Source organism: Embiotoca jacksoni, unplaced genomic scaffold, assembly GCF_022577435.1.
Source record: "Embiotoca jacksoni isolate LCO1_2020_lvr unplaced genomic scaffold, fEmbJac1.0.p SCAF_46, whole genome shotgun sequence".
NCBI classification, from domain to species: Eukaryota; Metazoa; Chordata; class Actinopteri; family Embiotocidae; genus Embiotoca; species Embiotoca jacksoni.
In genome coordinates this window covers 892,909-917,818 of record NW_027185399.1, presented here as the reverse complement: position 1 = coordinate 917,818, position 24,910 = coordinate 892,909, and the positions used below count along the sequence as shown (strand labels likewise).

The window sequence follows — 24,910 nt, the reverse complement described above, 5'->3', positions numbered from 1 at the left end:
TATATATATATATATATAAAAAAGAGACTAAACATATGATAACAATAATTACAATAACAAAGAAGCCAAAATTAATAAATTAAAACAATGCACCCCTGACAAAGACAAAACTCTTAAAAAACATCATCAAAATTGGACACGACATTGAGAAGAAAAAAAAATCTAAACACAAGAGGAAGAGGAAAGACACCTGGAGCAAGCATGCTGAAGGAATAGAAGGATTTTCCCTGAAGCACAACATTTTTTTTATATATATAAATTTTATATATTTGTTTCCTCATCATGTAGGGTGCAAATGTAGCACTTAGGGTGGTCTTTCCGCTTCACCTTGTGCATATATAAATATATGTATATATATTTATATACATATATTTATATATATAGATAAATATATACATATATATATATATAGATATATATATATATGTATATATAAAATGTCCTGCTCTTGAACAATTTCAGCTGTTGTCACTGTGAATAAAGCGCCTCCTTGTGGCTGAAATATAAGATGCACCGTCTCCTGTCATTTTGTTTCATGGAATTAGTTTGAATTTACCGATAAAACACAAAATAAAATGTTTATTAACTGTCGTGTGCGATCCATATTTTTGCAGGACTTGCTTTCTAGAATAGAAACCAAATAAACTAAATCAGCAAAAGTCCAAAGAAGAAAAATACAATCAATTAAATTCAATAATTGAGCTAAAACAAAAATTGTTTAAGTGCAGTAATTAATTTAATAGCAGAATTTAATAATCAAAAAAAGATATCAGTGTAATTTGTTGCTGTATAAAAATAATAACAACAACAACAAGTGTTTACTACTTCTACTACCTAATGATTATTATTATGATTATGATTATGAATATTATTATGATTATTAATACTGTAACTTAAAGAACAGGAACACGTCTCCTCTTTGTTGTCCGTCATCAGAGGAGTCGTTCAAACCGGCCGCCAGAGGGCGCGCTGCCCCCTCGGAGAGGAAAGTCCGACACTTTCCAGGGGGGCCTGAACGCACCGTTAAACCGAAGCGAAACCGATACAGTTCACGGGCGGTGAACCGGGGAACCCCCCCCCCCCTCCACCTCCTCCACCCTCCTCCACCCTTCACCTCCACCTTCCTCCACCTCAAACAAAAACCCAGAAGTTACTGGAGACGGGCGGCACAAGTTCCCCCCCCCCTCCCCCTCCCCCACCCCCTTCCGCAACAACCCCACCTCCACCTCCTCCCTCCCTCCCTCCTCCCTCCTCTCACAGAGACGGGTAGCCGCCGCGTGTGTCTGAAGCACCGGGACACCACCACCACCACCTCCTCCTCCACCTCCTCCTCCACCCAGAGCCCTCAGAGTGATGCCCGTGATAGCAGCGCTGTCTCACGGGGTTTCAGAGCTTCCGGCGCCGGTAGTCCGTCGTTCCTGATCGAAGTCGGTTCGTGTCGGGGGTGAAAGAAGAAGCGGTGTCCTCGTTGTGTCTCCGTCTCTCGGTTCCCCCCCACCTCCTCCACCACCACCTCCTCCTCCCCCCCACCCCTTCAAAAAAAACAAAAAGAATAAGCAGCCGGTAAGAGATGCTAACATTAGCCTAGCCTAGCTCGGGGTTTTTTTTACAGTGCGGTTTACCAGTTAGCATAGCTAAGCTACAAGCTAAGCTAACGCGAGTCGTCGCACCGAGTTAGTTTAAACAAAACAGGAATAAAATATAAAATAAATAAAAAAAAACCTTCGAGAGTCAAAGTCCGGACGAGTTTTTAATCTCTTTATCCGTTTAACTTGTTATTCATGGATCCAAACGAGCTGTCACGTGAAGACAGTCCGGTTTGAGGCTGAAGAAACTCGGCGGAGCTCCGAGACTTCACCGCTGATTTAATACTGAAATCATTAAATCATTAAATCATTACATCATTACATCATTAACGGAGAAATCAGGATCATTAAAACATCAGCTCACCGAACTGCGTACGTTTCATTCTGTTTACGGACCAGCTGACATTTTATGTAAATTGTATTATTCTCATTTTGTATAGTGTTTATTTTTTACACTTTTATTTTATATATAAATACCTGTATTATATAATATAATTGTATATATCAAAGGTATTTGTCATGATTTCGTAGTGAATAAAAAAAAAAAATGTAAACATTTTTAAAAAATTTGCATAAAATGTCACGTGGTATGTAAACAAAATCAAACGTACACAGTAATAAACAATTATGTGAACTGATACAGTATTATATATATACATATAATACAATATGCCCATATATGGGCATCTTGTATGATATTAGACTAGAAAAAAGAAGAAACAAAACTCACCAGTTTCAACAGAAATGAAACCATAAATGGACCTTGAGTTGTGTGTAATTACCAAACGGGGCAGGCGGGATCCAAAGCAGGTGATGGGACCGTATATTTCATGTCACACAATGACTCTTTTAATTATTGTCAATACGCGTTGATGTTGTGATCAAGAACAGGAAGAGACCCGGGAACACCTTTTGAGCTCGGAGGAGCAAGTCGGATATTTCTTTTTAAAATTAAAGATATGCAATTTCACAAAATTATTGACTATTATTATTATTATGATTATGACCATATCTGTGTAAAATTTCATGTTTTTTTGCAGGTGGAGGGGGGGGGGGGGTTAGAGCATATAAAAAAAGACGAGAGGAACAAATACGACGACTAGATCTGTGAAAATAGTTCAATTTGATGACAATGACTCAGCTCAAAATGGTGATGATGCAAATGAATATTAGAGACAACTCTGATTATGTAGCTCAAAAATTACACAATATATTTTGATGCGCACAGAATTTGCCACAAAATATAATTTCTTGTATTTGTAAAACTTTTTGAGTACCACCCAGAAGAAGAAGAGGTATTAAAAGCATTTTTTTTGTTTGTTTTTGTTTTCCTCCCATATATTTTCCAGGTAACACTGAAAAACAACAACAACAACAACATGCCTCAGAAACAGAAGCCCAAATCCTGGACGGACTTGAAACAAGCCGGCAACGAATGTTTCAAGACGGGTCAGTACGGAGAGGCGACCGGTCTCTACAGCCTGGCGATCAAGGAGCTGGAGAAGTCCAGTAAGTAACCGTGGCGACGAGGCGACGCGTACAGTGTAAAGTATTTTTTTGTTGAAAGTAAAAGTATGTTAGATTTGACTGTAGACGGTTGAGTTTTGGTTTAGTTTGTGGAAGTTTAAAAAAATAAAAAATAAAAGAACAATATTTATTTCCTCCATCAAGATAAAAAGAACCCAGAAGATTTGGGCATTTTGCACTCGAACCGCGCCGCCAGCTACCTGAAGGACGGCAACTGTGGGGAATGCGTGAAAGACTGCAACATGTAAGTGGTTTTTTATTTTGTCATTTTTAAGCATCATATTTTTCTACAATTTCGCTCCGTTTCTCGGTTATTTGACTTTTTCAAGGAATCGTTATTCTTCTTTTTTTTTTTTTTTTCTCGTTATCCAAAGTAAAAATCGCCCTTTTCGGCAGTTTTAACGTACTCCAAAAAAATAAATAAATAAAGTGATGAAAGTCGGTCGTGGCGGGGGAAGAATTCGGTATTTTAGTGGTTTGGCAGATGGGCGTGGCCAAATGGCTCGCTAGCGCCCCCTAGGGTGCAGCCCCGGGAACCTAGTTTCACCTCCACGCCCGAGGATCATACCTAATTTTATTGTTTTGTTTCCTTTGAATTTGTTTTTGTCACTCGACACGTTTAAAATGTAGGTCAACCCCCCCCCCCCCCCCCCCCCCCCAAAAAAAAAACCAAAACAACAACCCCGCCACGATCTCAAATCTAAACAACGATCTGAATCTGCCCGTGTTTCCGTCTCAGGTCTCTGGAGTTGTTCCCGTTCAACGTGAAGTCGCTGCTGCGTCGCGCCGCCGCCTCCGAAGCGCTGGAGCGTTACCGGCAGGCCTACGTGGACTACAAGACCGCCCTGCAGATCGACTGCAACATCGCCGCGGCGCACGACGGCACCAACAGGTCAGACGTCCGAAGCGCCGCCGGCCTACCCCGAAGAAGATTATCGCGCGTTACTGTACGAAGCGGTCGGAAACGAGTTTCTTCCTCTGGACCGCAGATGGGGAAAAAAAACAAAAATGCCAGCTCGGTATTTATGGTGTTAAAAAATTAAATATGTTGCCGCAAAACTCCTGAACCCCGTTACCATGGAGATAAAAGCAGCCCGTTATCTCGACTTGTATTTCTATTTTCTGTTCAGTATAGAAACTGTAGTTTTCTGTAATCTCGTATTTTTTTATTTTTTCCATTTGTCTCCGTGGTAACGTGTTTTGTTTTTTTTCTTCTTCTCGTTTCCTCCATTTAACCGTTTCGTCAGGATGACGAAGGCGCTCACGGAGGCGGACGGCCCGGCGTGGAGAGAAAAGCTTCCCCCCATCCCCACCGTCCCGCTGTCGGTGAAGGAGAAACTCGCCCGGCAGGCGGCCGGCGCCCCGCAGCCGAACCCGACGCCGCAACACAACGGCACCCGGCAGACCAACAAACCCCGTACGAAAAATCACCAGCAAAAAAATAAATAAATTCTGACTTCTTTTCCTTCTACATCTGACCTTGTTTTTACCTCCTCCTCCTCCTCCTCGTCTTCCTCCTCTCGTCAGCTACCAGCGATAAAGACATGAAGAAGAGCCAGGCCCTGAAGGACGAAGGCAACGCTCTGGTGAAGAAAGGAGAGCACAAGAGGGCCATCGAGAAGTACAGCCAGAGCCTGAAGCTCAACCCCACAGAGGTCACGACCTTCACCAACCGGTAAGCCTCGACCCCCACCTCCTCCTCCACCTCCCCCCCCCACCTCCTCCCTTACTGGGAACTCGTCGATTTATGATTCAAAGATTTAACCGACACTGTAACTGCAGGAGGTTTTTCCTGCACCTCATTCACACTCGGCTTTTTTCTTTTGAAGGAGTTTCAAACTGAATTTTTTTTGGACGGCTGGAAGTCGTCTTTGGATTTTTATTTATTATTTTTTTCCCCGTCTGAGCTCACAGTGTCGCACCTTTTATTACCAGTTACAGCAAACACCTTCCTCGTCTTCTTTTGGTGGTCAGCTTTGAAAGCGTTATTACCGCCACCTTGTGGCAGCAATAACGCACTACAACCAGGCACTGTTTAAAACAAGGGAAAATATAGGTATAAATATTTACCTTTTTTTTTTTTTTAATGATTTTACTTTGATTTAAAAAAAAAAATGTGTGTGTTCAGGGCGCTGTGCTACCTGTCGGTGAAGCAGTACCGAGAAGCCGTCAGAGACTGCGACGAGGCCCTGATGATTGACAGCGGCAACATCAAGGCTTTCTACAGGAGGGCTCAGGCTCACAAGGAGCTCAAGGTGAGCGGAGATCCGCTTTCTGATTTCAAGGCTTGAGAGGAGGAGGAGCTTCTCGAGAGTTTTTTTATTTTATTTTTTGTCAGGACGGTCTTAATAACTGCCGGTTAACGGTTGAGCTCGTTTCCACCCGATATCAACGGGCGATTTGTATTTAGATAAACAGGAAATGCAAGTAAATGAATAGTAGTTACTGGACACGACCGCAGTTCTACGAGTGCATTGGTATTTTTATTATTTTTGGGGGGGAGGGGGGTTCTTTCAGAGGATGTTAGAAAGCTTCAATAATTAGTATCTGTATTAATTATGGATCAAAGTGCTCTTTAACGTGAACGCCGTCGCTCGTAGTGACACACGATGACTCGGGAGTCTTTCAGCTCACTCGTTGTTGTTGTTGTTGTTTTTAGTTTACTCTTTAAAACCGTAGCTTTTTTTCCCCCCCCTTCGTCTTCGTCCCTTCGCAGGACGTCAAAGCCTGCGTGGACGACCTGAACGGTCTGCTGAAAGTGGAACCAAAGAACTCGGCCGCCCTGAAGCTGCTGCAGGAGGTGCAGAAGAAGAAGTGAGGAGGACGTGTCAGGGGAGGGAGGAGGGGGGGGGACTCTGGAGGAGGAGGAGGAGGAGGAGGAGGAAGAGGCAGCGGTAAGAATCTCTCCCTGCACTGCACAGCTCCAAAATGGCCGAATTTGTTTGCCTCCCCCCCTCCTCCTCCTCCACCGACCGAGTTGACTTTATTTTTCCCGAATACGAGAAGTGGTTCGATGTCCTCACGCCCGATATTAGGAATAATTAAAAATGGGCAAATGTGGTTTGATTATTAGTCATTATTAATCCAATGAAACGTTTTCTTACCTTCTTTTCAGACAGCCGACGTTCATCCGAGTTGTTTTGTTTGCTAATTTCAGATCCAAGATTCAGTTCATTCCCTTTTCCGTTATGAAAGACGCATAAATACAAATGCCGTCCTCAACGTACTGTCTAAACTCGTTATCTGATTTTTTTTTTTTTTTTGTCCTCACTATCGTAGAACAAGTGAACCCTGCTGTAGCTTTGGCATCTCCAATCCTGCCTGAAGTGCCTGTCTTCGTCTCTCGTCTGCATCGGTTTCTGCTGAACGGTTAAAAAAAATAAAAATAATAAAAAAAATCGTCCGTTTTCTGGTTTAAAAAGAGAAACAGTTTCCGTGTGTGAAGGTATTCATTCAGGGAAGCTGTGAAACACATCTATGCTCGTTCATGTTTGCACAGTGAATCCTGTTTTACCACTGCCCGTCACCGTTGGCAACAAAGACCCTTGATTTTTTTTTTTTCTTCCTTTCACCATGTTAGTTTTTTGTTTTTGTTTTTTTTAAATTTGTTGTCACCTGCTCCGGTTTTAACTCCGAATAAAAATCAAGAGATTAACAAACGACGTCTTTTGTGTGGTTATTATGTTATAGCTGGTTAGCTTAGCATAAAGACTGGAAACGGTAGGAAACGGCTAGCCTAGCATGTGTAAAGCAGCCTCGTGCGTTTTACGTGTAAAAACCAACGGTGCCATTTTACAAGGGAACACAAAGGTTTTTATTTTTTTTTTTGCATTTTGAGCAGTTGCTAAGCAACCAGCAGAGGCGCCAGGAAGTTAAGTGAAAATATGGCCCCTCCCCCCCGTTGATGATGTCACAAACATATCAGACCCAGTGTGGCGAAGCCCCGCCCCCTCACACAGTTCATTTAATCCACCGCGGCGCAGGCGGTTGACACGAGTCTCGATTTGTTAAATACCCGTTGCTGCGAATCTTCTCTCCGTCTTCGTGTTTCTGTTCACGTAATTATAACAAATAAAACACGTACGTGGCGTAAAAAAAAATATCGCACCTCGCAGGACTTGCGTTAAAAAGCGTTTCAAACTATCCCCACGTGTACGACCGCTTCTTTTCATTGTCGTTTTGTCATCTGTAAAAAAACCCAACATAAAACCAACCAAATAAGAATAAATATTGGCATTTCTTCATTTGTCCCAGCTGAGTTTATTTGGAGCTTTTAAAGCTTTGAAATCTGACGCTCGGTTATTCGTTTACGTCCCAGAAAACGACATCCTACATGCATCTTCAAATGAGAAAACTCAGCATATAAAGTAAAAAAAAAAAAACATGCGGCATTAACAGGCTAGTGGTGATAATAAACAGAGCAGTGCTGATTCGGAACTGATAAAACCTTTATTTCACTTTAAATCGTCTTTTACATTTTGTCCTGTTTATAACATGTAAGGTGAAACTAGAGTTTGAATTTTTTTTTTTTTTTTTTTTTTAAAAGACATACACAAATCTAGTATTACGTCAATAACCAGGGTGGGGTGGAGGGGGGGGGTATCGAAGGGGTAATCTTTTTTTTTGTCATTTTCTTTTTTTTTTTTTCTTTTTTTTTTTTTTTAATTGGTGTCCTTAAGCTAACTCAAAAATTTTCACGACCACGTGCGCGCTAAGCAATAAAACCGTCACAGAAGCAAACGTTGTTGTTTTTTTGTTTTGTTGTTATTTTTGGGTTATTTTTTTTTTTTCCTTTTTTATTTTAAGCAGAATACTGGTCAGTAAAAACAAAATGATTTCAGATACCAGATATACAGACAGGCTTCGGTGCCACATTCACTACTGCATGGGATCATTTTTTTCCTTATAAAGCGTAGAATAACTGCCTTTTTGTTCAGCTAACGAGAAAAAGAGCGGCAGGGAGGAATCTTTTTTTTTTTTTTTTTTTTTGTCGTTTTGTTTTTTTTAAACCTTTTAAACGTCAGTGCATGAAAACATTTGTCCCCAGCAGAAAAAAAATAAAAATCAAAACATTGAGACATGACTTTTCTACACCTACAGAGTGGAATGTCGAGATGGTTAATGACAAGGTTATTGTGACACTGAAGAAAACAACAAATTTTTTGTTTTTTTTTTACGGCTGACATCCACAGATATTTCTACAAATTTTGGATCTCGAATTCGGTAAATTTTTTTTGATTTTTGCACGGTTGTTCAAACAAGACGGATCGATAGCGAAATATCAGATACAAAAAAAAAAAAAAAAAGTACCGTTAACTGCCGATCGAGTGTTTCGCTCTTCTGATTCACGCTAATCTCAAAAGGTCGTCTCGACACGTACGCGTGTTTTACGAAAAACCGTCATCCAAACTGCAGGTTCTCACTTCCACGATTGGCTGATCGGCTGCGATTTGGCTCCTTTCAACACACGTACCTGTTGTGGACTCAAACTGCGTTAAAGGCGACTTAAATTTTTTTTTTTTCCAAAAAAATAATAATTCTATTTCCTTTTAGCCTGAAAAATTCCCGACTCGCTACTTTTTCTTGCAGCCTTAAAACAAAAAACAAAAATAAAAACAAGTGGGCAGATCTTAAATTTTTTTTTTTTTTTTTTGCTTGTTTCCATGGTTACGAATGGCAGATCGCACTGTTCAGCAGCGAGCGCAAACTCCACTGAACTTGTGGTTATAAGAAGTGAGGAGTGGAAGAGGGGAGGACGGGAAAATAAAAAAAGAAGAAGAAAAGTACCAAAAATTTTGATCTGGTCAAAAAAGCGCCAGCAGCTGACCGTCAACGGCTTCGAGGCGTTGACGAACAACGTCGACGAAACCGTTTGGGTTTTTCCCCAAAAAGACAGATTTACAGTAAAGCTCGAAAAATGTTTTACAATTTTACAGTTTTCAAAAACCAGAAAAGAAAAGATTTGTTCTACAAACACACAACAAAATAAAAAATAAGAAAAATAAAGCAACCGTAACGGTTATAAACGAATGCGTGGTTAAGGATTTTGAGTTTAGGGACAGTTTAGTACTGATGTTCAACAGCGACCTGACCGGTTGGTCGTGGGGGGAAAAAAAAACAAAACATCTCGAACATGAAGAAGGAATGTGAGCGTTTTAAAATTGTTTTTTTTTTTAATATCTAATTTTCCAAATCTTTACGTTTAATTAGTTCTGAAGTGGAAGAGTGGTGTTAAATAAAACTTGAAGTTACAGAGGTAACCCCGGGTTCTCTGACAACATTCGCTCGGTATCTCACCGGACCCTCCTCCCCTTCCCCCCTCCACAAGATAACCAAGACACCGAGCGCATGTTTGAAAGAGAACTTTAGGTTACGGAGGTAACCCCGGGTTCTCCGATAACACGAGTGAGGTATCTCGCTGTGGAGAGGGGGGAGTGTGTGTGTGGGGGGGGGGGGGGGGGGGGGGGGAGAGATACCGGGCAAAATGTTTGAATGAGAACGTCTACTCCGGGTTAAAGAACAACCAAAAAAAAAAAAAAAAAAAAAAAAAAAAAAGAGGCAGTGAGCGTTTGATTACACAGCAGGTGAGTCGCTGTATTTTTTTTTTCTCGTTTGTTTTTTTTTTTAAAGATTTGTCAGTGTCACAATACAGCCTTGTGGGAAGACCCCCTTCTGTATAAACCTCAGCAGAATAGCAACTGCTGGCCCCCTCCCAGCTTGGACAGCACGAACAAGGAGGATCTGGATGGACGATGTGGAGGAAAAACTAAGCATCACAGTGTTTGTTGAAAATAAACGGACAAGTTTAATAACCTTTTTTTTTCGTTTTGTTTAAAGTGGAATAAAACCAGCCATAATTTTTTTTTTTTTGTCGTTGTTGTTGCCAGTACACTAAGAAAAGCCAAAAAAAAAAAAAAAAAAAAAAAAAAAAAAAAAGGGATGGACAACTATATAAATGCATTAACTCGCTAGAGAGGAGAGGGTGGGTGGTGGGGAGGGGAGGGGGAGAGGGCGGGGGACGTACGGAGATGTTAGGGAAGGAGGCAAGAAACGGAAGGGGGGATTGGATGAGGAAGATTAAACGAGGGAGAGGTTTAAAATTTAAAAAAAATGATAATAAAAACAAAAACATAAAATAGCAGGAGAGTGTGGGCTCTACGTAGACGTTAATTCGTTGGTTTATTTTGTGGTTGGGGGATAAAAACCCTCCCTGCGTGCTGTAAGACGAGACCGGCCAGTGGTTGTCGTCTGCTGGCCTGCGTTGGAGTGCCATGTATAAGGAGGGGAGGGGAGGGAGGGAGGGGAGGGGAGGGAAGGAAGGAAGTGATGGAGTCGTTCCTTTTTCCTTTCTTTTTTTTGTCCCCCCCCCCCTCCCCCCACCTCAAGTTCTTGTTCTTTTAATATTTATATTCTGTCTGTGAAGGTCAGGTACTATTCATGCTGTTGGTTATACAGAAGGGAGAGGTCGGGAGGCTGGGTTTGAAAAAAAATTAAAAAAAAGTGGGACGAGGGAATGAACGGGCTGTTTTATGTGTACGAAGAGAGGAAGAAGAGAAGAAAGAGGAAGAGAGATAAAAGGAGGAGGAAGAGGAGGAAGAAGAAGAGTGTGGGGATGGGTTAACAGTGAAGTGCGCTCTAGTTCTCTCCATCGCCGGTTTCACCCTCGTCTCCCTGGTTTTCTGATGTCCACAGCTGGAGGAGACAGAAGGACAAAACATTTAAGACATTTCAGACATTTTCCCATGAAAAAAAAAAACAACTGATCCCCCGAACTTGTTCTTTGATCGGGGCTGAAACTAACAAAAGTTTCTTTCATCGGTTAACTCGATTATTTTCACTGTTACTGAATCAGTCCGTTATTTTCTCGATAAATTGATTTGCTGTTGGGTCTTAAAAATGGTGTCAGTGGTTTCTTGAAGCCCAAAATGTAGCTTTAAATGTCTCGTTTCGTCCCGGTCAACAGTAAACAAACAAACAAACAAAAAAAGACTCACGGAGGATTAAAAGAACCAGATAATAGTAACACTTAAAAAGATTGAATTTAAACGTCGTTAAATGTTTTTCATATAAAAAAAGAAGCTGGAAATAGTTGGAAAACAAAGTGTAAAGCTGTCTACTAATTTTTGTAAATCAGAGGCTTTTTTTTTTTTAAATAACTTTTCATCAAAGAACCATTAAAAAAAAAAAAAAAAAAAAAAAAAAAAAAGACTTTCAGGGTAAAAAAACAACAACTCGACTATAAAAGACGTTTGTGTCGATTACTCGAGTTACAAGCGAGCGAAAGCGTTTTCCCAAGTGGCCGAGAGCCGATACTCACGGTGAGGTTGTCCCTTAGTAGCTGCATGATCAGCGTGCTGTCTTTGTACGAGTCCTCGTTCAAGGTGTCGAGCTCGGCGATCGCCTCGTCGAAAGCCTGCGGGGGAGAAATTCGTCAAATACTCGATTGTGTGCGGGTTTTTTTTTTGTTTAGAAAAGTCGGTCGGCGTCCACGTCGCTTCGCTGTCGAAATCTCAGGGTCGGTTTGTCGAGGTCGACCCGTGAAACCTCGAGAGCGTCGGGCGTCGGCCTGCGAGCAAACGGAGAGCGCTCCGTCCCACCTGCTTGGCCAGAGCGCAGGCCTGCTCGGGCGAGTTGAGGATTTCGTAGTAGAAGACGGAGAAGTTGAGGGCCAGGCCGAGCCGGATGGGGTGCGTTGGCTGCATGTCCTTCTTGCTGATGTCGAAGGCGTCCTGGTAGGCCTGCTGAGAGTTCTCCACCGTGTCTGTACGACACCGAAACAAAAAAACAAGTCCTGGGTTAATACAAAAACAAACAAACAACAAAATAAAAGGAAATATCCTCTAAAGATGTAAAAAAAAATATATATATATATTATTTAAAATCAGACTGATTATTTGCTGCAAGTAACTTGGACCAAAGTGACGGACTATAAATACACAAGTGTGGTCGAAACGAGATTAAAAAAAAAAAAAAAAAAAAAAAAAATACAGTTCAAAAATCAAAAGCTACGGGAGCCCTTTCAAAACGGTATCACCGTCTCCTCGCCGCTTTTTCAATACAATGCGGGAGAGGGTGCTTTATCGCCATGACGATCAGTCAGCCGATTGAATAACCTTGGCATCAAAACGCCGGGGAAGGTAACGACAGCCGCGTCAGCAAAAAAAAAAAAGGAAACGAACAGCCGATCTGATTGGATCTTTTTTTTTTTTTTTTCTTTTATGGTATTTTCAGCAGCGAGTTTTGTAAATGTTTGGAGTCGTGATTGTTTAAATTTCACCGTTACGTGTCCTCAAAGCGTCTCTCAGACATCTTTCCACTTCACTGAAGAGGACAAATATTTCTCAGACTCCTTTTTTTTTTTTTTGCTTTCCAATACCATCTGCAGCTCTGAAAAGCTTCGGTTTCTCTCAGTTTGTTCTTTTGGAGTTTTAATCTGTCGACAGACGGACGGAAAATGCAGAGTTAGAGGCTCCGGGGAGGGAGACTCTGTTCACACTCATTTTATTATTTATTTAAATAAGATTACGCAACCTAAAATTGAATTTTAAATTGAAAAGCACCTTTGAAATCGGGGGGGTTGTTTTAAGTGTCCACCAGGACGAGGAATATTAGCGGTTCAGTAATCAAACGGGGAGCTTCTGCTTCTTCCTTTGAGCAATAAAGTAGTTTACTTAAGCGCAAACAGTAAGAACGGTTAACGACTTGTGTTTATTAAAAGAGAAATATTTGCTGTGAGCGACCCAGCTAACAGAAACTGAGCATTAACGTTTGAGCAATAAAAAAAATTAAAATAACAAAAGAGGACTCTCTTGGTTACGCTCTGATTCGCTGAGAAGAATCTTCCCTTTAATTTCGTTTTAAAAGCCGCCGAGTCAACAAACGGCGCTCGGCTCAAATTTGGCGTCGTAAACTTTGAGAAACAACCAAACTTATATCTCGTTTTTTTTTTTTTTAAATGGCTAAGATGTGTTGACACTCACCCTTCTTTGAGTCTCCGCAGGCCACCTCTGACAGGTATCTGAAGTAGTCTCCTTTCATTTTGAGGTAGAACACCTTGCTCTCCGCCTGAGATGCGTTGGGAATGAGGAATTTGTCGAGCAGATTCTGAAACAGACGGAAGGACACGACGGCCGGGACGGTTATTCACCGGGACAAACCGGGACGAGGGACAAATATGTTGCGTTCACACAAAAAAGGACAACATAAAGAAAAGTACCCACGACTGGAAAACACACGGTTGGACTAATATTTGTCTCGTGAGGCGTTTAGGGGACATGTGTAAATAGCAGCGTCTGAAGTGTTTTAGGGAATACATCTGTAAATTGTGGTGTCTGCCAAAAGCCTGCACGTGATGCGTTTAAAGGACATCTGTAAATAGTAGCATCTACCTATAGTTTGCAGGTGCAGGTAAAGGGAGTCAGTCACTAACATCTATTCAACTACCAGTACGCTTCTTCGGAAGTGTGTGAGGTGGTTGAATAGTTTTGAAGACGCACCTTTCCAACATCACATCATTTCTTTAACTTTCCGTGACACCCTGAAGTAACCTTACAGCTTCCCGTGTTGCAGCTGAACTGCCGACTCGACGCTAAATATGTTTGGATGTGTAATACCAGCTTGCTTTATGAACGTATATCAGAACCGGGAGAGGTTTTAGTTCTTCACCGCCCTGAGCCTCCGGACTGATATGTTCTGAGGAACATTTGTTTGAGGAGAGGGGAAAAAAAAAGAAGCAGCGAGGTTTGCCGATGGGTTTTGACGCCAACTTGAAGCATGCGTGTCATTCTGCCGCTTGCACCCCGATCATGTGATCAGCTCTGACTTCACCGCAGAGCGTCATCCTCGCCGAGAGCAGCTTTGTTTCCGTGATTACGCGTAGACCCTCTCAGCCAGTTGGAAGAGGTCGGCTTCAATCTGCTGACTCGGCAAACCCAAACATCCGCAGCGGCGACAGCTGTTTTAAAGTTCAAATTTCTCAGCTGTTTACCAAAAATAAAAACTTTGAATTCCCAGAAATGATCAACACAATCGTGTTGGTTTGTACCATTAAATCTTTAACTGACTCGCAGATTGGATATGTTTGAAATAAGATTGATTATTCAGACTGGATTCGACAAAAAAAAAAAAAGAAAAAAGAAAAAAGCATCTCGGCTATTTCTGTCAAACTGAGTCAGACTTCACAAATGTCTCCTCCTCCATCTGGTACAGTGGCCTCGTGTCACATGACCAAGCAATGAGGTCAGGCAGCGGTTAACACTGACCAACAGAGTTCAGCCAAAAGCATCTTTCTAATTTATCCTTTCACCCTTCACTTTTCCAGTTGTCTTTGAACGAGGCCCCTCAAGCTAAATCTGTAGCTTTTTTTTTTTTTTAAGCATAATTTTGCAATTTTAAATCTTAAATTTTTTTTTTTTTTTTTTTTTTTTTTTAATAAAAGCACGACCACATGTTAAATATACACAAAATTAAGAGGAGACGTTTATTGGCTGTTTATCTGGCTTTCCAGCTAAATCCGTGACAGTGTGAATAGATGCTCTTGAGATACGACCTGTCAAATATTAGAAGCGTAAAAAAAAAAGGAGGAATGAAAAGGATTTTAACGTTTACGCCAAATGACTGCAGATTAGCTGAAATAAATGTGATCAGGCTGTTATGTAATTATTGCGACAGGCGTTTTTTCCCCATCACATGCGGTTTATAATAGACCTAATCCAGGCCAACATACTAAACGCATGTTTCCTATGAATCACTGGCAGCAAACATACGTCATTTGACCGAAAGCAGTTTTGATTTTGATATAATTCCTGCATGGAAAGAAAACTGAATTTAGTTTTTTTTTGTGCCACAGGTATAAAAACCAACAACTCTTGACACATTTCTTTGCCCCGCGGATACATGGAAGCTCCCCGGCTTGCTTTAAGGACAGCCGGCGTGCCTCCACCCGTCCCTCTCCTCCTTTTCATTCCTACAGCACCACATCACTGCAGAGGCTCCCGGTTTGACCTTGAAGATATTATTAGAAGTCTGCTCATGCGCTCAAAAGAAGAAAAATAAATAAATAATTGGGAGTCTGGTTTGACCTTGAGCGTTTTCTGTTCTCCCCTCGTCAGGACCCGACAGTGCGAGAGGTTGCTCACGAGTGTTAACGGTTTAAAAAAATAAATAAAATAAAATAAAATGACAACTCGTTTCACACAAACACGCAAAGCTTTTGATGGTTCAGCCGAGTTCTCGCCGAGTAATTCGGGTCATGTTAGGTTCAGGCGCAATTACTGTGATTTACTTCAGCTGTTGTTTATCTGATGCTCTCAACAAGAGATAAAGTAAAAAAAAAAAAAAAAAACTTGGGGTTTCGAGTGGAAATGTAGAATTTTTTTTTTAAATCAAAAATATCAAATGTAATATTAAATTAAAGATTAAATTTTGCAAATGAAATCTAAAAAGTTAGGACCTCTGTTGCCGTGATACCGGCGCCTCAGACGCAGCGCTCGTCTTCGCTCCAACACCCTTCAGGATCAAACGACCTGATCGGTTGTCTTATCGTGTCTTCGCGATACAACATATCCATCCCGTATGCATTTGTGCGGCAGGTGTAACCATGGATACCGTTCACCTCTGTCCACTAAAACTAATCGTGAAAGTAAGATTCAGTTCATCTCCACACCAGTGGCCATTTTGTGGTCATTTTATTCCGATAATCAAATTTCTGATTCTTAACGTTGAATGTTTTTTCTCTTACATTTCTTTTGTCCATATGATCCTAATACTTCATATTAGCGCCCTTCATTTGCTCCAAGTAACATTTCTACAGATGACTGAAAAGTTCCTGAGCCGAAGCGCAACAAAAGACGCATCGTTTTGGACGTTTTTAAACGTCAAGGAGACCGTTATGTTTGTAATCGTTATTTAAAAATATATATTTTTTTTAATGTTGTGTAGTGACCAATCACACGCAGTAACACGCGTGTGATTCTACCGTTTACATCATAAACTGGGGATGCGTTCTCCTAGCGTGCACCGACAGCAGCCCGCCCACACCGAGACAGCGCCGTACACTTTTGTAAAAGCGGGGGGGAGGAGGGAGAAAGAAGAGGTAGCACCAAAACAGAGGCTGTACGGGATTTCATGTATTCTGGTCCATTATAGTCAGGCTCTCTCTCTCTCTTTTTTTTTTTTTTGTGGGTGCAGAGGCAAAAAACAAAAAAAAAAAGAAGCAGAGATGCGGAAGCAAAGCTGGAAAAAAAAAAAAAAAAAGCTGAGAGGAAAATTAAAGCTTTGTTTGACAGCTCTTTCAACAGCTGCCAGCACCGCTGCTAGCAGCGTTATTACCGTCCGCACAAGTAACACCATGTGACTGTTATTCTTTTTCTCAGCCAGGAGGGATCAGCCGCCGTGTGCTTTCTTCTTCCTCCTCTTTATACCCCACCCCACCCCCCCACCACCACCACCACCACCACTTCGTCCCCTTCCTCTTCCTCACGCCCCCTCACTCCCCGTTCCCTCTCGTCCATACCAGCACGTCGTTGCAGATTTCTTGGAGTTCAGCCTCGATCTTCACGCGGTATTCACGGGCCATCTGCTGCTTCTTCTCGTTCCCCTCCGTCTTCTGCTCGATGCTGGAGATGACGCGCCAGGAGGAACGGCGAGCCCCCACCTACAAGACAACGACCATGTCAAGCAAAAACAACAAAAAACAACAACAAAAAAAACATCTTACATACATGACTGGATAAACACGGATCGTTATTTTAGCACGTAAAATACAGCGATGGAAATTCTCTTATAACAACGACAGCAAAATGTCGATTGATTTAAAATCGATTAGTTGTTTTGAGTAAATTTTTTCATGAAAAAAATTCTAGTTTTATATACATGTTGGTAATTTCTGTTTTGTTTCTTTACGTAATATCTCCCGGTTGTCAGCTGTTAGCGTGGACAAAACAAACAAAAAAATTGCTTTGGGAAACGCTCGATGACATTTTTTTTTTTTTACATTTAGTCGATTAAACATGAAAATAATCAAAAGGTTCATCAATAATAAAAAATATTTGTTATTTGCAGGCCTAATAAACAGCAAACGTGCATTTTGAGCATTTTATGTAGTTTAATGTCACTTAGTTTGGAATTAAATAATATTTTAACCTAAATTGGCCGTTAAACTGAAAACAAGCTCTATATCTCATTAATCAGAATATCGGACACTAATATTAAAGTCTGTCTCCTCTTCATGTGAGGTAAAATGTGACTTCTGCCATTTCCCACAGAGCGACGTCTTCTATTTTTTTTTCCTGGTTGCAGCTTTACTGCAGCAGTATGGAAGCTGCGTGCAACAAAAAAAAATATACTGAGTGGTACTCAGCGCTGGCAAGCTTTGAGAAAAAAAAAAGAAAAAAGGCCTCAATGATAAATAGAGCAGCGGTGCTGGAAAACCTGAGCTGGCTCTTACATAATTTCTGCTTCAAAGTTTCGAAGAAAAAAAGGCAAAAAAAAAAAAAGTGAGCAGCCAAGTGACAGTCTCTGTTATGAGATGCTGTTTTTAGAAAGCCATGTTTGCCAAGACAGGATAAACTATAGTGTACCGTCCTGCACATTGTGTCCCCTTTCGCCCCCAAACCTCCAAACTGTACGCGTTTTTTTTTTTTTTTTTCTTTCCGTAGAAGAAAAATAAAATGAAATGTGGCGGTCGTTCTGAGAAAGAACAGAAGGCCGTAAAACTTTTGGGAGGGAGGTGTTTCGGGAGCAGCCGACGATGCGAGGAAGGGACCAAATTAGAAATGTAAGTCTTCATCGCCGGGCCGAGCGGCAGCAAAAACAAGAGAATTTTACTCCGCCATCGTCACACAAGGGACGACTGAACAGACTGAAATAGGACAACGGTTTCTCCAACCTTCACTGGAGCTTCGGCAGTCACGTTTTCTGTGTACGTACACTCTGTAATCTTATTGTGTGTAATTTCACACGCAGCTTTTCTGCCTTTGTGGCGAGTTCAACGTTGAAAAAGAGATTTTAGTTCAACTGTTGTTTTTTTTTTTGACCTGGTTGAATAAAGGTCAAACAATAACAGATATTTTTGGCGAGCAGGTTAGTTCAGAGTGAACCAGCCAACTTCCTGAAGACATTCTTATTTGGACATTTTTTAATTCTGGAAAAATCGGCCGCGAGGAAAACCTGCTCGCAGAAAAGAAACGAGCTCGTACTTTGCAACCTAACGCCGGCAACCGAGAGCTAATCGTCGAGTACAATGGATCTGGGATTTCTAACAAAGACTCGCGGGAGAACAATTAAAGAGTCGGCGAGACGTACCACGTTCTTGTAGGCGACGGAGAGCAGGTTGCGCTCCTCGTTGCTGAGCTCCAGGCCCTGCTCCGTCACCGCCTTCATGGCAGCCGCCATGTCGTCGTAGCGCTCGGCCTGCTCTGCCAGCTTGGCTTTCTGCACCAGGTCGTTCTTATCCATCTCTGAGGCTGCGGGGAGGAAGGTAGAAGAAGAAAAGATAAAACTCTTTCACTGCGTCGCATTCACACACACACAAAAAAAACGTACCTAAATTTTGTTTTACTGCCGACGACTTAACAACGGTTTAACAATTAAAAAAAAACAAAAAACGTCAAAAACTGTGTTCCAGTGAAATGGCTGCTCCCCGTTATTTCATCCCCCTCGAGGGCTTATTGCTCTCCAGATGAATCTGGAAGGTCTAAGTAGGCCACAGAACTCGCCTCCATCTCACTCGTATCTACTCATCACCCTCTCGACACAACGAGCTTCAAGCAGCTACGTTTGTAATCTGTACATCTAAATCTCTCTCCTTCTTTTTATGGAATTTTTTTTAATACGTTTAAACTGCTTAAGAAATTGAAGACGCGTCATGACGGAAGCAGTAAAATAGGTTAAATGCGCCCACATCACAAAAAAAACAACAACAACTGCTTTGGCCTCCATGCTGCAGGTGTGTCGACTTTCCTGTTCAGATTCGTAGCTTTTGTGACCACCAGGGGAGGTTTTCAAAAGGTGTCCTCAAAGCTTACCTGACCTCTGACCTCCCCGTGGAAGCAAACAAATTAACCATAGTTGGAATATTTGTGCATCGACAGGAATATAAAAGGTTAAAATAATGATATTTAATTGAAATCTCTTTATTCTACACATCTTATTTCATATTTTTTTTTTTTTTTTTTTAGCAAAGACATTATACTTCATTTTTTGTTCTTCCTTTAAGATTTATGACATTTTATCTGTGTTCAACTCCACTAAAGCTACTTTAGAGTTTTCAGTAAGGCGAGAAAAACATGCAACAGAAACTGCTTTGGGTTCAACGGGTTAATGCATTTTTCTGTTTGGTTTTTTTCCAATGAAATTTTAGCAGCAGATTTAAATAGATTTAACTAGAATTTGCCTGAAATGAAAGTGGTTTCTATTCTGCTCTGAGTTTTGCTGCAATACGATAGGTATTTCCGTTATTGGTAAAATAATAAAAAATGAAACCAAGCCAGAAAAAAACCCTCCACTAAGTTATGACATTTCTGGTCCAGCAAGTCCGCAAAAGAATATTCTGGATTGCTTTTTGTAAGACTGTTTCATCAAATGCTGAGAATTACAACAACAAAAAAACCCAGAGGGTAAAAGCATAAACATAATAGTGCTCAATCAAAAATATAAATAGAGAACAGAATATCCCTATAAAAGAATATTTAAAAAATTCAGCCTGAGGAACCTTTTCCCGTTTTGTTTTTCAGCAATGACTCACTGCAGATGTCTTTATATGTGACGACGGCTTTGTTGAAAACAAATCTAATTTCACTATTTGACCCCTTCGAGTCATTTTGTAGTAGACGCACGGTTGTTTACAATTACAATATCTGTAAATGTCTCATCAGCTTTTTGAATCGACGGCGCTACTGATTCTTTGTGTGCTTATTTTTCATTCCCACGTCCTCGAGCTCCGTCCTGATTCACGGGGGACTAAGACAGGACAGTTAACGCCAGTAATTCTTAGATATAACATTCATAATACATCTTTTTCACAGCAAAAGTTGGGAGGGAGGAACAGGTGCGTCGTGCCTATGGGAGGGTCCTGCTTTTGTGCATGCCGATTCAAAGTTGAGGCTTATTAGGACACCGAGCCATTATAAAATACACCTTTGGTTATTTTAAGTCAAAATATTTGCTAACAGACCGGCGCGTTGCCTCGAGCCATTCCTGCGTGGATTTGGTGTTGTTTTTTGCCGAGTTGTTCCACTTGCGCACTGGACACCAGTTGGCCCTTCAAAAGAAAAGACCCGAATGCGGCGGCCATAGTTTCCTTATGACTGATCATACTTCATTTCTTTTTTTTTAGCAGAGGATATTTGAGGGCCGGCTGCACCAAAAACAAATAAAAAAAGAAAACAAAGTATGGTCAAAATGATAAAGTTGAATTTTTTGTGTGTGCATTTGTCTTGTGCATATTAAATGTCCAAAATGGAGGTTTTTTTTTTTTTTTACCTCAACACCACAAGATGGCACAGGGGTTTCCATGGCAACTGATACCCCTCCCATATTTTAATGGTGATGTAGTCAGGAATTACTCACCTACATTTAATTGCGATTGGGTGAATTTGAGACTTTGACGCAAACTCCCTCTTTGTCAGATCAGCGTGCAGATTTCTTGTATTGCTGTAACTTTAACTGTCGATGTTTGCGAGCTGCTGATTGATAAATCAATAACCTGGTTCCGGCCTTCACGAAAAATCACTAGAGGGATGGACGATTACAAAACATTTGCTGCGAGATAACCTGAGCTTGTCATAAAATAATTTCTCTGTGTATATATATTTACACACTGTAGATTCATAAGCAGGACTGCCTTTCAGTTTCTGTATGATCTTTGCCTTTGGTGTTATAAAACTACTTGATTATGCTGGAAGAAGACACTCCTGTTTGGTTGTTTTATTTAACCTCAGGAATGCAATTGATTTTTAAGAAAATGTACTAAACTGTGATACTGATAAGTTGATAAAAAAAAAGACATCATATGATGCACTTCTGTGTCAGATGTTTATGCTATATGTAGGTAAATGATAGGCATGTTGAAAACCAGCTGGCATTAGTTATTAAATTTGGTCAATTATAAGAAATTGCACCATGTCAAAAAAAAAAAATATATAGTTTTAAGTTCCTTTGTCCAAACATAAAAAAATAATTCAAGTTTAAATAAATCAGTTGAATACCTCTCAGTTTTCATGTTAAAACAGCGCAACAGTATATTTTTGAGAAAACATTAAATACAATTTTGTTTTTCCAAAGCTCAATTTAACTTGCATGTATTCATTACAAGTCTCTGTTGGGAAAACTAATGGACGAGTGTGAAGTTATCACTGCAGACCGAACACGTGAGTGAAAAGACAAAGAGACATATCTGAAAGCTTCGTCATTAATGGCTTGACTGGACTAGTTATTGCACTTCCTACGGTTCTGCACAGTAATTAATAGCCTCTCAGCTGGGAGTGCACCAATAGCACCTATCGGGGGGCTGAAAAGTAAGGATCAATTATCTGATGAGTTTGGTTCCATTATTTTTCCACAAAAAAGAAAAAAAAAATCAACAGATCTGTCTCGATACACCGGTGTGGTTGACTGACGTAATGGATATCTGATCTATCGGTCAAATCCCCGCCATCAACATCAAAACAAGGTCACGTGACAACTGGCTTTAAGAGAGAATAAAGAAAACATTATATCATGCATAAATCAACAATAAATCAACTGACATGATTGTTTTTGTAGTTAAACAAAAGCAGTAATAATATTGATTTCATGCAAACAGGAAATGTGGGCATTAACTTTATGGATTCAGCAATTTCCTACAAATATTTTTAAAGAAACTAGTTCTTCAATGGCGAACCTTTATATTTAATTGAGCTCCCAAAATTTAATGGATAAAAATCAATGAGCAAATTATTTCTATTTTGTAAACCAGACTAGTCATAAATTAAATAATAAAAAAGAAGATTTCAAACAGATTTAATTATTGGATGAGATTATAAAAGGTGAGTTACTCCCTATTGAGCTAAAAAAAGAAGATCCAACTGTTGTTAGTTTTACAGTTAAGTTGACAATCAGCCAGATTTAACCACATGGTAATTATACATGAACAAACATGTAAGTGTTTGACTGTATGGAAATAAAAGAGGTGATAATTACTGAAATTTAATAATTAAAAAAAAAAAAAGTGTGGCAATCATTTAATTGGGTTTAACTTCAACAAGCATCCATTTATATGTCAAATTTTTATTTTATTAAATTTTTTTAGTGGCCGTGTTGTTGAGACGTTAGCATCCTGGGGTTAGCGGTTAGCTTCATCACGGTTCCCTGAGCGCATTAATGACGCGTTAGCTCGCCGCCATAACGACCACCCGACAACAACACCATCATCATCATCATCATCAAATATATTGATCTGCACAACACCCCCCCTCCCCCCGCTGTTATCCAACCACCTAGCACAACTTATTAAAGCTTAACAGGCTTATTAAAAAAAAAAAAAAAAAAAAAAAAAATGGAGGAGGAAGGAGGAAGGAGGAGGGACGACGACATCTTCAACGTGAACCGACATACTCGTAATATATCTTTTAAAACTAATACAATCACTATCGGACGTTTTTACAGAAGCAGCCGCGGGGCCGAGGCTTCCTTTCTTGTCCCCCCCCCCCCTCCGGAGGTCGGAGCGGCCTGCTAGCAGCAGCTACGCCCTCCTTGTCGCATTCCCCTGCGGGTTTTTTTTTTTTTTTTTTTTTTAAGATGGAAGATAGATTAGCTCCGAGCTAACAGGCTAACGCGCACGTCACGGCCGCTTTCGGAGTTTAGGTTGTTTTTTTTGTTATTTATTTTTTAGCCGAGAAGTGACCCAGTTCAATCCGACCAGCACCGAACCGGAGGAGGGAGGAGGAGGAGGAGGGGGGGGGTATAAAATCCAGAGGACCGGGTGGAGAAGACGGCATGTCCCCGGTGTGTGTCCTTCGATGTCCACCGCGAGTTTAAATCACATCGAGGAGGGAAGACAAATAATAATAATAATAATAATAATAATAATAATGATGATAATAATAATGATGAGGAGGAAACTCCCGGGGAAAATATGGAGGGTGTGTGTGTGTGTTAGCCTCGTCTCACTAACGCCATGACGGAGCTTCACATTCAGGGTGGAGGGAGGGAGGGAGGGTGGAGGAGGGTGGAGGAAATAACGAGGATAAATATGTTGAACGTCCCGTTACGGTCGTCGGGGAAGCTTTGTGCTTTAAAGTCCGGCGGTATTTAGCCGTTGCTGCCCCCCCTCCCCCCCCCCACGAAAAAAACAATCTTATATAAAAAAAAAAAAAAAAAAATGTCCGACGGCCGGGTGGTGGTGGTGGTGGTGTAGGTGGTGGAAGGGGGGGGGGGGGGGGGGGGGGGTTACGGCTCCGGCTGCTAAAGCTGTCAAAAACGGGCCAAACTCGGGGTTATGCTTATTTGCCACCCCGCCAACGGGCACCGCACCTCCTCCCCACCCCCACCTCCTCCTCCACCCTCCACCCTCCATCGACCGGAGCTTTTCTTTATAAAAAAAAAAAAAAAAAAAACCCGAACATCTGCATCGCGGTAAACTGCGCAAAGAGCCCACGAGCACCTCCGTGCCAGGTGCGTGTGTGCGCGCGTGTTTCTCCGGGCTCTTCCCTCGTCGTTCTCGGCCTACAAGATCCTCTCGCACCCCTTCGGCCACAATAGGCACCTTCCGCCGCAGACAAGCAGAGAGGGAGGGAGGGTGGAGGGTGGAGGAGGGGGAGGGGGGGGGGGGGTGGGGGCCGCCAGCCCGAGCGAAAAGACCCCCCCACCACCACCACCACCGCCCGACACACACACACACCCGAAAGACTCAGCTTACCCCGCGTATAAAACAATAATCGAGTGATATGGAAGTCAACTCACATTTGGAGTCCCGGTTTTAGTCTCTGAACGATGGGAGTTTGTCAAGCCGTCCTCCGCTCGCTGCTCAGGGTATTCAGGGCAGTACCACTTCCGCCTGCTCTGACACTTCCGCTTCCTCTAAACCCCACCCCTCCCCCCGCCAGTATCCACGGCAACCGCGCCAGGGGGTTTCCTAAGCATCTTGCGAGGGGCTTTGACGTCAGGAGGACCATGGCAACCGCGACGGGATGACGTGCGCGCCGGTCTCCGTGGCAACTGTCTCCATGAGGCTCGCTAGCGCTGCCGCCGCCGCCGCCGCCACTGCTGTCGTATGAGTTCACCATCGTGTCACGTGTCAGCTGACACAGCCTTGTGTTAGTTACACTGATTTTATTTATTTATTCATATATGTATATTTATACATATAAATATGTATATTTAAATTAAAAAAAAAAAAAAAAAAAATATATATATATATATATATTTTTTTTTTTTTTCTTCACAAGCGTTTATACGTGATAACGAGCAGGTCTGTTTCTCCCACCACACCACCTTCACAACCAACCGCAAACCGTGAAGCACACGGTGCTTTTTTTTTTTATTTTTTTTTTTTACTTTTACAATAAACTTTCTACACACTTTTCCACAAGTGATATATACAAATATTAAAATGACAGCAAAAACAGAAATGACAAGATGGACGCAGTGTCTGACATAATATTCTTCATTCACTAATTTACCACTCCCTATATTATGGTTTAATCTGTAGCCGCGATCTACCGGCCCAGGAGACCACATCTGTCCAAATGAAAAGTCTACCATCAACATTTTCTGAATATATTCTTACATGTGGTCCAACGCACCCCATTTGGATTTTA

The 24,910-nt window shown here is 41.4% G+C and overlaps 2 protein-coding genes across 5 annotated transcripts; one reads left to right on the top strand and one right to left on the bottom strand.

Moving 5' to 3' along the window:
* Positions 1-1,236: 1,236 nt before the first annotated feature.
* Positions 1,237-6,772, top strand: tomm34 (translocase of outer mitochondrial membrane 34). 3 transcript variants are annotated; one of them, XM_069169643.1, is made up of 9 exons: positions 1,237-1,563; positions 2,936-3,095; positions 3,258-3,357; positions 3,853-4,005; positions 4,361-4,530; positions 4,641-4,788; positions 5,242-5,368; positions 5,830-5,927; positions 6,393-6,772. In XM_069169643.1, the coding sequence occupies exons 2-9, from the start codon at positions 2,966-2,968 to the stop codon at positions 6,436-6,438; spliced, it is 972 nt and encodes a 323-aa protein (XP_069025744.1). In that variant the 5' UTR covers positions 1,237-1,563; positions 2,936-2,965; the 3' UTR covers positions 6,439-6,772. The 3 variants fall into 3 exon arrangements, 2 of the variants coding, with proteins under 2 accessions (XP_069025744.1, XP_069025745.1); XR_011179258.1 differs by having other exon boundaries at positions 1,238-1,563; positions 5,830-6,007; XM_069169644.1 differs by having other exon boundaries at positions 1,238-1,563; positions 5,830-6,772.
* A 771-nt stretch (positions 6,773-7,543) lies between these two features.
* On the bottom strand, positions 7,544-24,163 carry ywhaba (tyrosine 3-monooxygenase/tryptophan 5-monooxygenase activation protein, beta polypeptide a). Of its 2 annotated transcripts, none has more exons than XM_069169645.1 (7): positions 24,054-24,163; positions 18,417-18,577; positions 16,627-16,767; positions 13,094-13,217; positions 11,711-11,874; positions 11,431-11,526; positions 7,544-10,805 (listed from the first exon to the last, which is right to left on the bottom strand). In XM_069169645.1, the coding sequence occupies exons 2-7, from the start codon at positions 18,567-18,569 to the stop codon at positions 10,749-10,751; spliced, it is 735 nt and encodes a 244-aa protein (XP_069025746.1). In that variant the 5' UTR covers positions 18,570-18,577; positions 24,054-24,163; the 3' UTR covers positions 7,544-10,748. The 2 variants fall into 2 exon arrangements, with proteins under 2 accessions (XP_069025746.1, XP_069025747.1); XM_069169646.1 differs by lacking the exon at positions 24,054-24,163 and adding an exon at positions 23,755-23,778.
* Positions 24,164-24,910: the final 747 nt, after the last annotated feature.

Bases quoted from the DNA above. Each gene is read 5' to 3' on its own strand.
- tomm34 (XM_069169643.1), top strand. From the start codon at position 2,966: ATGCCTCAGAAACAGAAGCCCAAATCCTGGACGGACTTGAAACAAGCC. The intron at 4,789-5,241 runs GTAAGCCTCGAC...GTGTGTGTTCAG, and splicing joins GTCACGACCTTCACCAACCG to GGCGCTGTGCTACCTGTCGG. The intron at 5,928-6,392 runs GTGAGGAGGACG...TCACTATCGTAG, and splicing joins CAGGAGGTGCAGAAGAAGAA to AACAAGTGAACCCTGCTGTA.
- ywhaba (XM_069169645.1), bottom strand. From the start codon at position 18,569: ATGGATAAGAACGACCTGGTGCAGAAAGCCAAGCTGGCAGAGCAGGCC. The intron at 16,768-18,416 runs GTACGTCTCGCC...GTTGTCTTGTAG, and splicing joins CCGTCGCCTACAAGAACGTG to GTGGGGGCTCGCCGTTCCTC. The intron at 10,806-11,430 runs GTGAGTATCGGC...TGTCTCCTCCAG, and splicing joins TACTAAGGGACAACCTCACC to CTGTGGACATCAGAAAACCA.